This window comes from Mustela lutreola, chromosome 17 (genome assembly GCF_030435805.1).
Source record: "Mustela lutreola isolate mMusLut2 chromosome 17, mMusLut2.pri, whole genome shotgun sequence".
NCBI classification, from domain to species: domain Eukaryota; kingdom Metazoa; phylum Chordata; class Mammalia; order Carnivora; family Mustelidae; genus Mustela; species Mustela lutreola.
In genome coordinates, this window is record NC_081306.1 from 35,926,035 (window position 1) to 35,942,948 (window position 16,914).

At 47.9% G+C, this 16,914-nt stretch overlaps 1 protein-coding gene across 3 annotated transcripts in view; it reads right to left on the minus strand.

Annotated features, from left to right (window-relative positions):
- The window catches only part of GNA12 (G protein subunit alpha 12), a 99,531-nt gene that overhangs the window by 42,413 nt on the left and 40,204 nt on the right, over positions 1 to 16,914 (minus strand). For all 3 annotated transcript variants that reach the window (XM_059154221.1, XM_059154220.1, XM_059154222.1), the window contains exon 2: positions 13,549 to 13,764. In XM_059154221.1, coding sequence (XP_059010204.1) covers positions 13,549 to 13,764 — 216 coding nt within the window. The remainder of the gene's footprint in view (positions 1 to 13,548; positions 13,765 to 16,914) is intronic.

A 16,914-nucleotide genomic window follows, 5' to 3' on the forward strand; every position in this document is an offset into this window, starting at 1 on the left:
CTCCAGAAGGGCCCTCAAACAGCGCCCGCCCTGGCCTGTAAAGCGAGCCACCATCCCAGTGCTGGTGAGGACGTTTCCTAACTGCTCCCTGGAGCTTTGTCACAGCATGGGCACTCAGCAATGGTCTGCATTGCACTGGAACCCTGCGGTAATACGCCGGTGGGTCGGACTTCTTCGGATCGATAGCACAGCAGCTGCTGACAGGAGCGGTCCTTTGTTTTTGCTGCAGTACTCACGGATAAAAACCAACTTCTTTACCCATTTGACTGCTGAGGAGCATCTGGATGTTTTCAGTTATGAATGATGCTGCCATATGTACATGTGCACACACACCTGTCTGCACAGCCAGGAGGGGTACTACTGAGCCACAGGGAATACAGATTTGCAACTTGAGCAAATAACACCAATCTGTTTTCTAAACGAGGTATAGAATTTATATACTCACTAGCACCAGGGCTTACCAGAGTTCTTATCACTCTACATGCTTGCCAATTCTCGGGATTGTCAAATGTTTTAATTCTGCAAATCGGGTGAGCAAACCACAAGATAATGATATTATTATTAATATCATTTCATTGTTTTGAAAATGTCCACTAAGGCTTTAATCCATTTTTCTACAGAACTGTCTATTTTTTTGTGGATTTGTGGAAGTTCTTTAAACATTCTGGACACGTTTCCTTTGTCAGTTATAGGTGATGAACTCATTCTCTGCTCCTGCAGCTGGTGGGGTCTCTGGATGAACGGTAGTTCTTAATTTGATCGTAGTCAATTAACCTTTTCTTTTGCATTTATTTGCACTTTTTTTTTTTTTTTTTTTTTTAAAAGGAGAGAGAGCACGCCTGTGAGTGGGGGCGGGCGGGGCAGAAAGAGGAGGAGATAGATAATCTTGAGAAGGTTCCCTGGCTCAGCATGGAGCCCGACCCTGGCTGGATCTCAAGACACTGAGGATCATGACCTGAGCAGAAATCAAGAGTCGGACACTTGAAAAACTGGGAGACCCAAGGTACCCTCTGCATTTGCACTTTTAATCACTTAAATTCTTCCCTGTACCAAGATCATACAGACTGTTCTATACTACCTCCTAAAAAAATACATCGTTTGTTTTTCAGATTTCGGACTTTAATCCATTTGAAACTGGGTGTGTATACACAGGGTCCAATTTCACTGTTCTCCACAAAGTTCCGCCAATTTACTTCTCTAATTCTGCTGCACCAATTCCCCACTGTACTGGTTATTAACTTTTTTTTTTTTTTTTTAAATACAAATCGCAGTGTCAGATTTATTAGAGAAGGGATTAGCAAACTTTTTGTTTTTCCTGTAAAGGTCCAGATGGTAAATATTTTAGGCTCTGTGAACCACATATAGTCATCTTACTGCATATTCTTCTTTTTCTCTAAGCTTCAAAAAATGTAAAAAACATTCTTAGCTGGGGAGGGTCTAAACAAAAGCATGCCATGAAAGTCAGCCTGTGGGCCGTAGTTTGCTGACCTTTATGAAGAGCAAGTCCCTCCTACTTTATTTTTATTTTTATTATTTTCAAAAAAATTTTATTTATTTATTTGACAGAGATCACAAGCAGGTAGAGAAGGGGGGTGGGAAGCAGGCTCCCTGCCGAGCAGAGAGCCCGATTCGGGGCTTGATCCCAGGACTCTGGGATCATGACCTGAGCCGAAGGCAGAGGCTTTAACCCACTGAGCCACCCAGGTACCCCGCCTCCTACTTTATTTTTCTTTAAAAGTAGCTTGACATATCAGTCCTCAGGGGAGAGCAAGTCAAGACCACAATGAGAAAAAGAAAAGAAAGCTGGAAGACTTACACTTCCTGATTTCAAACTTACTACAAAGCAACAGTAATCAAAATAGTATGTTACTGGCCTAGGATAAACATACAGACCAAAAGAAGAGAAAATAAACCCAACATGTATGACCAACCGATTTTTGTCCATGGGGCTAAGACCACTCAACGGGGAAAGGGCAGATGTTCGACAGGGACCACTGGACATCAATGTGCAAGAGAACGAATGTGGATCCCCACCTCACTCCATATACAAAAATTAACTAAAAAATGGATCAACAATCAAAATGTGAGAGTACATAGGGATAAATCTTCCTAATTCTGCGTTTGGTCACGATTTCTTTTTCTTTTTTTTTTTTTTTTTAAAGATTTTATTTATGTGACAGACAGAGATTACAAGCAGGCTGAGAGAGGGGAGGAAGCAGGCTCCCTGCTGAGCAGAGAGCCCGATGCGGGGCTCGATCCCAGGACTCTGAGATCATGACCTGAGCCGAAGGCAGCAGCTTAACCCACTGAGCCACCCAGGCACCCCTGGTCACGATTTCTTATTTGACACCAAAAGTATGACCAACAAAGGAAGAAACAACAGATAAATTAATCTTCATTCTTTCTTATGTTTCAAACCCTCCATCTGGAATCCCTTGCCTTTTGCCTGAAGTGGAGTCTTAGGTATAGCAGATAATAATCTCCTTCTCTGTCTGAAAATGTTTCTGTTCTACTTGCATTTTGCAGAATTCTAGGTTAGTGGTTATACTCTCTCAAACACAGCACTGACTCAAACATCATTCACTCTTTATGGTTTCTGTTGTAGCTCTTGGGAAGCAAACTGCCAAACTGTCCCTCCTTGAAAGTTCATCTCTACCATTTTCTGTAGCTGCTTTTAAGATTTTTCTGTCTTTGGCTTCTACAGTTCCATTGTGATAGGTCTAGTTCTAGGTGTTGTGTTTTTTTTTGTTTTTTGTTTTTTTAATTAATCTTGCTTGAGACTCATTAGGATCCTTCACTGTGATCTGATGTTTTACCAGCCATTAGCTCTTCAGGTAGCACCTTTGCTCCAGCCTTCTTTCTGTAACTCTTGCTGAAAAGTAGGTTAGACCTTTTTGCACCAGGCTCTGTGCCTCTCAACTGAGCTTTCTATTTTCCTTGTCTTTCTGTTCTACGTTCTTGAAATTTGCTTCCTGTATTTCTTCTACTGTATTAATATTCTCTTTTATTGGGCTCAAACTACTGCATAACACATCCACTGAGTTTAAATTTTGGTGTTTGTATTTGCTAATTCTAAAAGATCTTTTAAAATATGTGAAGTCACTTTTGATAGTTTCCAGGTTTTCTCCTGGAGAAATTTTCTAACTTTTATTTTCCTGAACACATTAAGTATGATTGTTTTACTTTATTTATTTATTTTTTTAAGTAGGCCCATGCCCAGCGCGGAGTACAACACAGGACTTGCACTCAAATCCTGAGATCAAGACCTGAGCTGAGACCAAGAGCCGGATGCTTCACCAATGGAGCCCCAGGTGGCCCAAGTATAGTTGTTTTAAAGTCTGTCTGGTAAGCCCAACGTCTAAACACTTCTGCTGGCCTTTCTTCTGGTTCTAGGCACTGTGCCTTGTTTCCTTGTGATTACGGCTATCTCTAAGGATGCTCCCCTCAACCCCTATCCTTAAAAACATTTCTGGGGAATATCCAAGGTTTAGGATGAAAGTGTCTTTCCCAGAGAGGTTTCTATCTGCTTCTACCAGGTACTCAGGTACACCACCCCGTACGATAGCACTATAAACTAAACTCAGAGCACTGGTGGTCTTCTTGGACTGCCTTACAGAGCCGAGGACCACGTCCTCAAGGGAGCCTGCCTAGACGGTTTCGTCTCTTCCCCCTCCCGGCCCCGGTTCAGCAGTCAGGCAGTGCTCTCCACTCTCCCCATTCTGCGGGTTTACTTTGGTTCACCCCTCCATCCCCCACGCCCCGATGTCCCAGCTCACTGCAGGGGGATTTCCTATCAGATTCCTCAACTCTGGCAATCTTAAGTCTCTACCTTCCCTTTGAACCCTGAAAAGTCTATGAAACAGTGCAGTTTCAGGTTCATGGCTCAGATCACCGGACATCTCAGGGAAGCAGCTGCCAGGGCTCAGCTCACCTCTGCAGGTCTCACACTGTCAGGTTGGCCTGGGGAGTCTTTACCATCTTCTCGGCACTTAGAGGCTTTCATAAAGTTGTTTTCAACATTCCATTGAGCATTTTCAGTTATCTTCGGCAGAAGTCTCTGGATAACAAGCCTGCGGTAATTAGGAGCCAGAAATCTCACAGTAACTGCTTCAGAGTAAATTCCTGGGACGATGAATTACTGCCAGAGGAAGCAACGCTCTTTGCTTTGACGCGCACTGACAAACCGAACCACTTCCCCCTCTCCTGCCACCGACGGATGGCAGCACCTATTTCCCAGGACCTCAATCAGCGAATTCTTCACGACCACGACCAGTCTAACTGACAGAAAGTTACTTCATGGGGTGCCCGGGAGGTCGGTGAAGCGGCTGACTCTTAGTGTCGACTCGGGTCATGACCTTAGGGTTGTGAGATCAAGCCCCGCACCAAGGCTCCTCTCTCAGCGAGGAGTCTGCTGGAGATTTTCTCGCTCCCTCTGCCCTTCCCCTGCATGCGTGCTCACTCTCTAAAATAATCTTAAAAAGAAAAGTTACTTTGTATCTGCACTTGCAAGGTGAGCAGTGAGGATGGCAGGTTTGACTTCTTCTTCAGTCTTAACGTACTGGCTTGTAAGCACTCCTGTTGCAGTTGTTTCTTATGCTCTCAATATATTAAAAAACACCTTTGTTACATGTTGTGATTTTTTTCCCCTAATTTGTCATTTCCCCTTTCACTTTCTTTGTGATGATGTTTGCCATACAGAAGCAAAAAATGTTAACTCAGTCAAATCCATTATTCTTTCTCTTGGGGTTTCTGACCTTGTTATCACACAAAATACTCCATTATTAACTCCAACCACTGTCACACCTCAGAGATGATGCAGATTTGGTTCCAGACCACTGCAGTAAAGTGCACAGCAAAATAAAGCCGGTCAAATGAATTTTTTGGTTTCCCACTACACACAGAAACTAAGTTTAAGCTACGCCGTAGTCTGTTAAGTGTGTGGGAGCATTATGTCTATAACTGCCTTAAGAAAGAAATGCTTGATGGCTACGAGATGTTAACCATCCCCTGAGCTTTCAGAGAGTCCTACTAATCTTTAGGGAGTCCTAGTCTTGTCTTGTCGTCAATGGCTGCAGACTGATCAGGGTGGCGGCTGCTGAAGGTTGGGATGGCTGTGCCAAGTTCTCAAAATAAGACAGCAATGACGTTTCCTGCCCTGACGGACTCTTCCTTTCACGAGGGGTTTTCCTGGTGCGCGTGATGCTGCTGGATAGCATTTTACCCAAGGGACTTTCAAAACTGGAGTCGACCTGCTTCAACCCTTCCGCTGCCTTATTAACTCTGTTTATGCAATATTCTAAATCCTCTGGTATCATTTCAGCAACCCTCAGAGCATCTTCATTGGGAGCCAACACCATCTCGAGAAACCACGTTCTCGGCTCCTCCGTAAGGAGCAGGTCCTCATTCTCTCAAGGGCCGCAATTCAGCCCTGCCTGCAGGCTCCACTTCTGGGGCTCCCGCTATTTCCATAACCCTTTAATTTGTAAAGAACACTCGACCTGCAAAGCGCAAGGGAATGAGGCCGGCCTGCACGTATCACATTTCCACCCAGACCACGACGGCACCAGCTTACAAACCCTCCAGAGGCAGGGCTTGACAGCAACATTATCCACAGGGATCTGTGTTAAAATGCTTAACACTTCATGTTTTTTCCCCCTAAAGGAGCAGATTTTAGAGGTCTGTAAGTATATAATACTATTCATGATTAATGAAATGAAAGGGAAAAGCCTACATCATGAGCAAGAACATGTAAGTTTCTCACCAACCCCCACTCCAAGAATAGCACAAGTCTGTTTCCTGCTTCTGTGTCCTCAGGCAAGAGCCACCAGGAGGAAAGCTCAGCGTGGCCCCCTCGCCGCCCCCAGCCCCCGGCACCGGGATCAGGACCCGGACCAGCCGTCAAAGGCTGGAGCTACTCGGGGTTCTCTGCACTGTAGTTCTGCCAGGCCCTTCACTAGCTCTGTCACTGCAGTCAAAATGCTTCAACTCCCAGGCCTCAACCCATCTCAGGAGCAAACAGGAGGATTTGGTTAGAGAATTTCAAGCCCCTTTGACATGAACAGTTAGTTTTAAGAAGGCTGCATTTCCCACTATGAATCACACTATGAAAGTTACCTCAGTTTGAAAGGTTAAATGCGCGCACACACACGGTACCAAAGTGAAACTAACCTCTAGTCTCCTTGTACCTGAAACAGAACTCCACTTTCTCCTAAAGTTATCCATGAATTTCTAACACTTCTGAGCTGCTCTTCTGAGATAAAGATGATGCCTTCTCTGTCCGTCCATCCATAGGAGTCTGCACCTGCACCCTTGGCTGCATCCGTAGTCACGGTGATGCCCCCACACAGGAAGGGCTCCTCAGAAATAAAGAGGCACACGACAGACATGCTGCATCTCAAGGGCATTACAGAGACAGAGGTCAGCCTCAAAAGGCCCCACACTGTATGATGGCATTCATACAACCTGACCAACTGTAGGGATGAGAACAAATCAGCGGTTGCCAGGGGCCGCAGTGGGGGAGGAAAGGAGCTGTGTGACTATAAAAGGAGCAGCACGAGGGAGATCTCTGTGGTGAGGGAGCACTTCGTTCTGTGTCCTGACTCCAGGGGCGGTTACCTGTGACACAGAACCGCACACATGCGCACATGCACACACACTGCACCTATGTCGACTTCATGGTTTCCTTATTATATTGGAGTCCTATGAGATCTACTCACGGGGGAAAACAGGCCAAGGACGCAGGGACCTCTCTGTACTATCTTTGCAACCATCCACGAATTTATGATTACTTCAAAATCAAGAAGTTAATTTATCACTAATTAAATCAAAATTAAGAAGTTAAAGAAAAAGGCGACAAAAACAGGCACCTAGAAACAGACAAGTATAAATCAATGGAAATGTGTTCCCCAAAGAAGAAAGGAAGTACAGGGTACCACTGGCAACTCACAAAAGAATAATTATAAATGGCTAATACACATAAGAAAAAAACCTAATAATCATGAAGTTGTCCTACTTTTCAGTTGGTAAAAATTTAAGAGGAATGAAACTAGCATGGCTGGTGATAAATAAATGCAGGACGGCAGAGGGACAGGGAAGTCCTGTGCTGCATGGCAAGAGAGGGGCTCTTTGCTGACTTCAGTGTTCACTAATTAAAGACCAATTCCATGCTAATGGGACACCTGTGACCTCCGCTGCTCCCCCAGCAGCACTGGAGGGGCTGACGCTTTCCCTGGGGGCTTGAAGGTCTCTAAGCTGCCCTCTGCTGCCCTAGATCCTCACTTTTGGCACCTGGAGGAAATGAAGGGTGACTGACCTCCACAGAAAGATGGGGACGTGCAGCATGATGCATGTCCCTGGCAGCGAGCACGGACGGCAGGATGCGTTTGGACACAGATACCATGAATGCAGGGTTTACTTCCGTGGGCTCCAGAGGCTGTTCCAGACACACAGGTGGCCCGGAAGGAACGTGCAAAGAGAAACGGACTTTCCAACAGTGTCCTCAATTTAAAATCTAAAATAAAATACTGGGCTCAGTATGAGCCACAGGGCTGATGCTGAGGGAATCCTTACGCTGGATGGGCAGTGAAACCAGAGGACCTCCAAATTCCCCTCTAGTTCTATGACACAGACCTGACCACGTCTCATTGCCTCCACCATGATCATGCTGGTCTGAACCCCCACTCTGTCACCTAGATTACTATAAAAGCCTTCAAACAGGCCTCCCTGTTTCTATTCTTGAAACAGGGGCCAAAACAATCGTGTTAAAATGTAAATCAAACCAAAGATACCGCTCTGCTCCTGGGAACCTGTCCCCTCTTACTCTACCTGCTCACTGGGCTCTGGAACACAGGCTTGACCCCACCTCAGGGCCTTTGCACTGGTCACTCTTCCAGCTAGGACACTTCCCCCTTCCCCTGACACCTACAAGTCCTGCTCTCCCACCTCCTTCAGGGTTCTCAAGTGCCACTTGGGGGAAGCTACAGGAGTCTGGGCTCCCAGTACAGACACAGAGTCGTCAACAAAGTGGCTCGGGTGTCTCTGCCGTGTTCTGCACATCACTTCCACTGTGGGCTTGTGCTGAGCACCCAGGTTCTCAGCACTGGTCAATAGCCTCTGGGGAGGTGGAGGGGTTGGGGCAGATGTGTCCAATCATTTTAAGAGCAAGACTCAGAACAGAGTCCCAAGGCTGCACCAGACCATGAAGAGTAGAATATGCAGGCTGGCTCTGGGGCCATACGCTCAACACAATTACCGTGATGGCAGGGAGCATAGAACCCCCACCCTGTGATCACCCTGTTTATCCAAGCATGCTCCCCCTCCCCACACTCTCCCAGCTCCCTGATGCTTTCCTCCAACACACACGACACATTCCTGCTGGTTTAGCGACCGGCTCCTCTTATCAGAAAGTCAGCTCCTTGCGTTGTTTGTTTGCTGCGTTTTCCCCAGGACACAGGGCAGCTGCTCCACAAATATTTGCAGCTCCTGACTCAACAAAGGAGAGTTCCAGTAACTTAGAGACCCAATTCCCCCTCCCTGGGGCTCCATACGAAGCCCCCAATCAACTCAGAGGCAGAAAGGTCCCAAAGGGACTGGGCAGAGGCTGCTGGCTGCCAGCCCGGCCTGGGGCCGTTCTGTGCTTCTGGCTCAGGAATACCAGGCTGGAAGGGCCCACAGGCAGCAGCCCCCCTGCAGGTGTGGCCAGAGGACTCAGCTCCCAGATGAGATTGACGATGATGCGCCTGGCGAGACTCCTAGGAAGTTGCCCTAGAAGGAAGAGGCCAGCCGCTCCTCCACACCCACTCCTGCTCTCTGGCTGGGGTGCAAGCCAGGGAAAGGAGCCCCATGACAGGACACTGGGAAGGGCCTGGACAGAGGCCTGCCCTCCCATCCCTGGACTGGCTGTCCCAGAACTTCTTCACCAGAGAAGGGGAAAAAAACCAGTCCCTCCCATGTGGGGTTTTCTGCCACGTGCCACCAAATGTCGCAGGAGCAGCAGACGCCCAGGAGCACCAGCATCGTCTGAAAGTAGAAAGATAGTCTAGTACGCCCCAAACTGCACTACAGGAAACATCGCAAGCTACAGGCAGATGCTCACTGCACTGCTGAGGGTTTTCTTGTCTCCCTCTCGTCTAAAACCTCCGATGACAGCATTTTAAAAAAATCACGACCACAGGGTATCCAGGGAGCAGAGAGAAGATGGGATGAAGGAGTCCAGGGCGCGGCAGGTGCCCGGGCGGCACTTGGGCGGGCAGAGACCCAGCCAGACACACTGGAAAACACCTGCGTTCTCCCCAGACAGCCCGCAGACATAACCTGTCACCTGCCAGGCACTCGGTGACCTCAAGTCTTACTCCTAACCCACCAGCTTCCAGGGAGTGCTGCCTGCGTGGCCAAGAGCACCAGCCAGGCCACCACAGAGGACATCTGTCCCTAGAAGGACGGGGCTGGCTGCAGGTAACTGTGCTGCTGGGGAGCAGGCCCTCTGACTCCTGTGCACTCAGGGAAAGCCACGGAAAGTGACTGTAGCTACAAATCGCTTTATCTTTGCTTAGCCTCACCCTCTCGAGTCCCAGAAGCTCACTAAGAGAGCTGAGGGACGTGACCCTGCGGCATCCAGCCTTTTGAAAAGGGACCGGTTCATTCTTTCCTCAAATGATGTAACTGATGTTTGTTTCAGGAATGTGAAGGAGAATTTGGGGCACTACTTTACCCCGGAGCTTTAGGGAAGAGGCATTCTAAGCCTAAGAACTTATAAACCCTGTTCCTAAGCCCTCAAGAAGCCCACGTCCCAGGGGTGAGGGACAGGAGGAGCAGGCGGCCAGGCGAAGCCCCTGCAGACCGTGCCTGGCAGAGCTGTGCGAACAACTAGGAGGAATTCCAAAGCCCCAGGCACCACCAAACTAAGTCTGACGCGTGGGGACCTCACGCCAGGCGCAGGGCCGGCAATCCCAGGGCTTCTTTCAGAGCCAATGTGCTATTCCCTAAGCCACAGGGTCACTTTCACTCTGAAAACATCACACTCAGTGGCTTCTAAGGAGGCAGCATCACACACAGAATCGTGATGAACACCGTCTGCCACATCTAAAGGAACCTGAACACCCAGCCTTTCTGAGCAACCTCCAGGAAGGTTAAGGGGATTCCTTGCAATGTGACAGGAAACAAAAATCATTCTGTGTCATAAGCACAATCGCCTGATTCCCAGAAATCAAGAAATCCTGCACAGTCCACATAAACTTGCTCCTCTGAACTGAGCCTGGAGTCCCATCTTCCAAAGCCAGAAAAGGAAGGCAGTCTCAGCAAGGGACAAGGCCCTGCCACTTGGAAATACGCGCTGAACGGATGTGAGAAGTGAGTTACAATCCACGTGGCCTGTCCGGTGTGTGCAGCACACCTCCTGAGGGTGGCCCCAGCTCTGCACAAATGCCACGGGAAGGCACGTGAGGACTCCAACAGGAGGCACCAGCAGAGGACACACCAGACCAGGAGCCCCACCCAGCCCTAAACGCAGCGGGCTGGCCACGCTCTGGAGAGCATGCTGTGAGAAGCCACAATTGGCTCCATCCATTCAGGGAGATCAGCACCCCGTGATTTCCCTCACTGTTCACCCGCTATGTCCGGGGGACTGGGGGAGTCCGACGGTGAAGGTGAAGAGGAGAATGAACTATAGAACAAAGAGGTGTTCAAAAGACTAGCCCCCACCCCGCCTGGTAGCGGTAAAGCTAGCAGGGAAGCTAGACCCGGATGGGCCGAGCCCAGAGAAGGGGGCAGAGCTATGGAAGGCCCAGAGCAGCTTCCTGCTGCCCCCGTGGCCCCGCCCCCGTCCCATCTCACTGCCAATGTCCCCAGTGGTTCATTCTATCTCATCTTTATAAATCTCCTTGAAAAAACCTCTCCCCTGACCACTGCTTGCCACATTAGAATTGCCCATTTTCTCCCTTTGTAGACTCCCTAATGAAGACTCTATATTCCTCAAGTATATTGCTTGTAGCATTTTACTGCTATTACTCGTTTGCACACCTGCTTTCAGAATGAATGGGACTCGCCTTCAGCACAGGACCTGGCACGCAGAAAGTGGGAAAGCACACCGGCCGATGCCCAGCGACGAGGACGACGACGTGCGAGCCCATGGGCCCTGTCACTGCAGGAGTTATGCCCCAAAGACAGCAGGCACACAAATGCCGTACCGTTCTAATGAACGAGACCCTAAATTCAAAGGTATAATAGAAAGCAGACAAACTGTGGAAATAATATCCCTATTTGGTATCACAAGCAGATTAATTAGTTCGTAATTTGCAAGACACGTTTAAAAATCCAAAATTCAGGGCGCCTGGGTGGCTCAGTGGATTAAAGCCTCTGCCTTTGGCTCAGACCATGATCCCAAGGTCCTGGGATCAAGCTCCACATCTGGCTCTCTGCTCAGCAGCGAGCCTGCTTCTCTCCTCTCTGCCTGCCTCTCTGCCTACTTGTGATCTCTCTTTGTCAAATAAAAAAATAAGATATTAAAAAAAAAAATCCCAAATTCTCTTTTATTAGAAAAAGGTCATAGAAGTAGACAATATTTATATTCATTGCGCCTATGAGAAAAACTTCTTGGTTTGGCGTCTCGCAATGTCTTATTTATTTGAAAGCTAAGGTCCAACATGGTACAGGTTATCTTCCTTTCTTTTTCCTGAGCTGTGGGGCTGTATTGAATTCTGTGTCTGAATGGCAGTCGACATCCATGAACACACAGAAGGGCACAGCTGTGTCCTCTCTGGAGCGGGAGAAGTCCCCGCCCTGCACACCCACCCTACCCACCACCAAGGAGAAAGGGCCCTCACAAGGCTGTCATCAGACTTGGCCTTTCTTCTTCCCCTTTTTGTTTCTGCCTCTGCCTGGAACGGCAAGTAAAGTCCAGAGGGCAGAGGGAACAGGAAAAAAAATCTAACACCTGGCTGACAGCAATTCTCAAAGCTACTGGATTTCTCCACCGAGAGACCGTCAAAGCCTTGTCACCCAGGGAGGAGACAAAAAGCAAAAACAAGCTGATGAAGCATCACACTAGAAAGGTTCTGACACAAAGTGGAAGATCCACAGAGCGGAGAGGCGAGGGGTGCACTGCTGACGGGGGACGGAGGGCTGATCGTGCTGTATGACAACGCTCACACCCCTCACGGTCACTGTGGCCCCTGCTTTAGGACAGTCCTGAAGGACACACAGCTCCCTGGAGCCATGTGCTTCCCAGGTACCGAGTCTTCTGAAAGCCCGGCTGGTGGGGGGTGCCCACAAGATGGAAACAGAAAGACCGATACCCACCTTCTGGCATCTTTACTTGAACCCCAGGCCAAGATTAAGTCTAGATTAAAAGATCTCAGAGACAGGCCCATGGTTGGTCTTATCACTCCTGTACCCCAGCACACTGCAGTGTCCAGCACACAGAAGGTGCTCCATAAATGTTGGATGAATGAATGAACAGAGAAACAAGCAGACTGGCTTCTGAGGCCCGAGTTCCTTATGGTCATAACTAAGAAGACACGGCCTGCAGCAAACCATAGCCTCTCTGGCTTATTTCCCTGTCTGTACCCACACGAGACCTTGACCTACTCAGCCGGGAGGTCCCTTCCAGCTCGAGGATACTGCATGCAATGGAACAAGCAGACAGAAGTCTGGCAAAACTGCCCCAGCATACCACCCTCCCAGACCGAATGCTTCTTCAACACGAATTGTAAATAATTGGCTCTGGATGTTTACACTTGCTTCTTTGGTAAATTCTCGATTGGTGGTAGCGATTTCCGCCTTCTCTCCCAGAACATACCAGTTTACAGGGAGAAAGACTTCGACCCCAAGTTCACACCGAGATATCGTATTCCCTGGTTGTTTCTGATATTCCTGCCCTTTAGAAGATTAAGGTTTCCTTTCCATGACAACCACCCTCTTGTTTTTTTGACTCTTCCACCTTAATTTTTAAAGTAAACTTGAAAAAGACTGCGAAGAGGAGAAAGGGTTCTAAGAATATCACCTGTAAGATCCGCCAGTGCAGAGTAAAATGAGTGGGCGTAAGCTTGAGAGAAACCGGGTATCTGCATTGTCTCCCAATATTTAATGGTAATGAGAACGACATCTGCATTGTCTCCCAATATTTAATGGTAATGAGAACGACAGGAACTTTCTGGCAGACACCCTGGCAAGCATGGCCTTCCCTGAGCGCTGCAGGCTCATGTCACCGGGAGCCGAACCCCTGAAAGGACGCTCTGAGGGCACACATCATCCCTTCTGCGGTTTTCCTGCCCAAAAATGCATCATCTCATCCTAACGATGAGGAAATACCAGACAAACCCAAACAGGGACACTCCACAAAGTAAGTGACCAGTGCTCTCTAGGTGCTGAGGTCACAGAAACCAAGAAAAGATGGAGGATGGTCATGGGCTGGAGACTAAGGAGTGTGGTGACTAAGGCCGGGAAAAGGTATGCTGGGACCTCGGTGGTCTTCAAGGAACTTCTGCTGAAGGTCCAAGCAGCCGTGTACAACGCGACCATGCGACCATGCCGCCCGGAGGCCTGCGCACTCACCAGCTGGAACTCGCTCCTCCGGCTGAAAGCCTCCCTGATGCCGGAGTCCCTCCAGAGAGCGCTGAGCGCCGGGACGTACAGCTGGAAGGTGGCGGGCTCCACGGGCAGCCCTGCCTTGTTCTCGAAGGCCAGGAGGAACATGCCGTGCTTCTCATTCTCCGAATACTGCCATGGAATGCCAAGCTTGTCTCGCGCATCGACAAGAACCCGTGAGCCCTGCGAGAGGAAAGACACAGAAAGGGTTTAACTATGACGAGAGCACCACAGAGAGCCTCCGCCCGGGCATCAACTGTCCTCAAGTAGGAAACTCCCAGGCCCCCACCAGGACCTGTCCCTTGGTTTGCTCCTTGATACCAGGGGAACACAGTGCCTCTTTCAGCTTCAAGAGTGGCCAGCAGTTAGGAGACAGGACAGAACCGAAATGGACCACGAGCCGAGTGGCCTGCCCCTGGCACTAATATAGGAGCTGGGGGGGGGGGGGCAGATCCTCGATTTAATGCCACCACTGCTAGGGATGAGGAGAAACTGTTTTCATTATTAAGACTTTTATTTGTTTTGAGAGAGAACATGAGAGAGCAGGAGTTGAGGGGAGCTACAGAGCAAGAGAGAGAAGACGACTCCCTGCTGAGCAGACTCAACCCCAGGACCTTGGGATCATGACCCAAGCAGAAGGCAGATGCTCCACCAACTGAGCCACCCAGGCGCCCACTGTTTTCATCATTTCCTTAGTTCCTCACTGTTAAAAGATAAGTATTTCCAGCCCCTTTCTGACCTCGCAGTCGGGGCCGAGGGGATGGAGAACTGCCTTAAGTACAGGAGCAGAGGCGTCCAGGCTGCAGGAGACAGCCCCCCCTGGGAATCAGGTCCAGTTCATCATTCTTAGGCTAGGGCTTCTGAATGAGCAGTACTGTAGTAAGCCAATTTCTGAGTTCGAGGGGACCCAGTGGATACTGTGTTGGGCCAAGAGCAGCAGGGAGCCTGTCTGGAAAAGCCTTCACAGGCTCAGAGTGGTCTGGAGGGGCCCTGAACAACTGGGAACAGTAACTCACCCCCTGGCATAGAGAACCCCAGGAAGCTCACTGCCCACTTGGCACTTGCTTTAAAAACAAAAAAACAAAAAACAAAAAAACAAAAACACCTTTATTGGATATAAGTCATACAACATACAATTACCCCATTTAAAGTGTACAACTCAGTGGTTTTTAGTTGGCAGCTACACTAAAAAGTTTCACTTCCAACACTTGGGTCAGAGCGGACTCCTCAGTTCTGCCTTCTTACTATCTCTCCTGCTGCATCAGTTTGGTGCCTAAGACCTCTGTTTCTGCCTGGAACCACCATGCTGAATGTAACTGGGACCAAAAAGAGTAGGTAGGGTCTCTCCTCCAGGCCTGGCAGATCGGGACTGCTGGTGAGAGGCGTTCCTGTGAGTTTCTTCCTTAGGGCCCACACGCATCTGCCGCTGGTAACCAGGTCCATCTGTACTGATCCACAAACATGCATTCAACACTTACTCTGGGAAAAGCACAAGCTAGCACTGCGGGCAAGCAAAATGCTTACGGAAGCAGAGTCTGATCTCCAGAAACTCAGAATCTAGCTAGACAGAAAGACCTAGGAATTAAACAATATTAACAACCATTCATGATAAAAATGCCCAGAAAACTAGAAATAGAGGAGAACTTCCTAAAACTTCATGAACACTGACAAAAACCTATATCTGAATCCTTTCCTCCGAAACTGGGAGCAAGACAAGGCTGGCCACTCTAAGCAGCACCAATTGACATGGTAATGGTAGTTCTTGTCAGTATGGCAAGATAAAGACAAGAAATAAAAGGTGTAAAGACCTGAGAGAGAGAGAGAGAGAAAATAAAACCAAGCCTCCTTTCAGATGAAATGAAATGGTAGTCTTTGTAGAAAATTCCAAGGAACCTACCAAAAAAGCCGCCTAGAATTCAAGTGAACTCATTCAGCAAGGTCCCTGGATGTAAAAATCAATCCCCAGAAGTCAACTGTTTACTAGAAGTGAGCATGTGGAAACGGAAATCTAAAAGGCAGTATTATTAGCAATTACTAGAAAAATACAAATCTTATAAAACATGTATAGGACTTGTATGCTGAAAACAAAATGTTGATGAAAGAAATCCAACTAAACCTACTAAATGGAGGAACATACCATGTTCATGGATTGGAAGCTTTAAAATAGTAATGACATCAATGCTCTCTAAACAGGTACACAAGTCTAACATGAGGTCTATAAAATCACAGCAAAACCTTTTATAGGTACGGATTTGGATATGGTGTGTGTTGTGTGTATTTTAGTTCTGAAATTTATGGAAAGATGCTAGATTAGCCAAAGCAATTTAGAAAAACTAAGTGAAAGGAATCACTCAACACTTCCTATACAGCTACAATAATCAACACTGTGTGGATTCAGTGACACATGTCAACTGAACACCGGTGAGAACCCAAAGATGCTCCCACACAAGTATGGCCTGCTGATTTTTGTAAGAATCCAAAAGCAATTACACCGAGGAAGAACAATGGTTTCAACAAATGATGCTGTAGCCACTGGACAACCACAGGCAACAGAAAAAGGAGCCTTACCCCAAAAGTTAAATCTTATATAGAATTAAAACACAAAACTAGAGTGGAGAAGAAAATGTTCAGTATCTACAGCATTGTCCTAAATGCATGATTCATAAAAGAAAGATACTCGAAATTGGATCTCATCAAAAAACTCTGTTCTGCAAAAGACTCTTGTAAGAGGCTGAAGAACAACAACAACAACAACAACAAGAAAAAAGAGGCTGAACAGAGGCTCTCTGGGCTGGGAGGTGATATTTACCCGCCACTTCTCTAACAAAGGACTCCTATCTAGAATATATAAAGAGCACTCAAAACTCAATAGCTAAAAAAAACAAAAACAAAAACTCAACAGCTAGAAAAATAATCCAGTTGGAAAATGGGCAGAAAGTATGAAGAGATGTTTCACCAGAGAGCACACACACACACAGCAAGTAAGCAGGTGAGGGCGAAGCAGGTGGGACCTTGGCAAGGTACTGCCATCCACCATTAAAACAGCTAAAACAAACCCAGCAAGGACAGCAAATGGGGGTGAGGACACAGAGGTACTTGCTGTCTCAAGTGCTGATTGGGGGGGGGGCGCCCAAGATGGCACAGCCACTCCAGTTTCTTCAACAATTAAACACATACCTCTCATACAATCCAGCAATCTCACTCCTGGGCATTGAACCCAGAGAAGCGGGAATTTAGGTCCTCACAAAAACATGTGCAAGAATGTCCAGAGCAGCTTTATTTGTAACAACCCCGAAGTCCCTCAACGGAGAAACGGTTGCACACCGTGGGGGC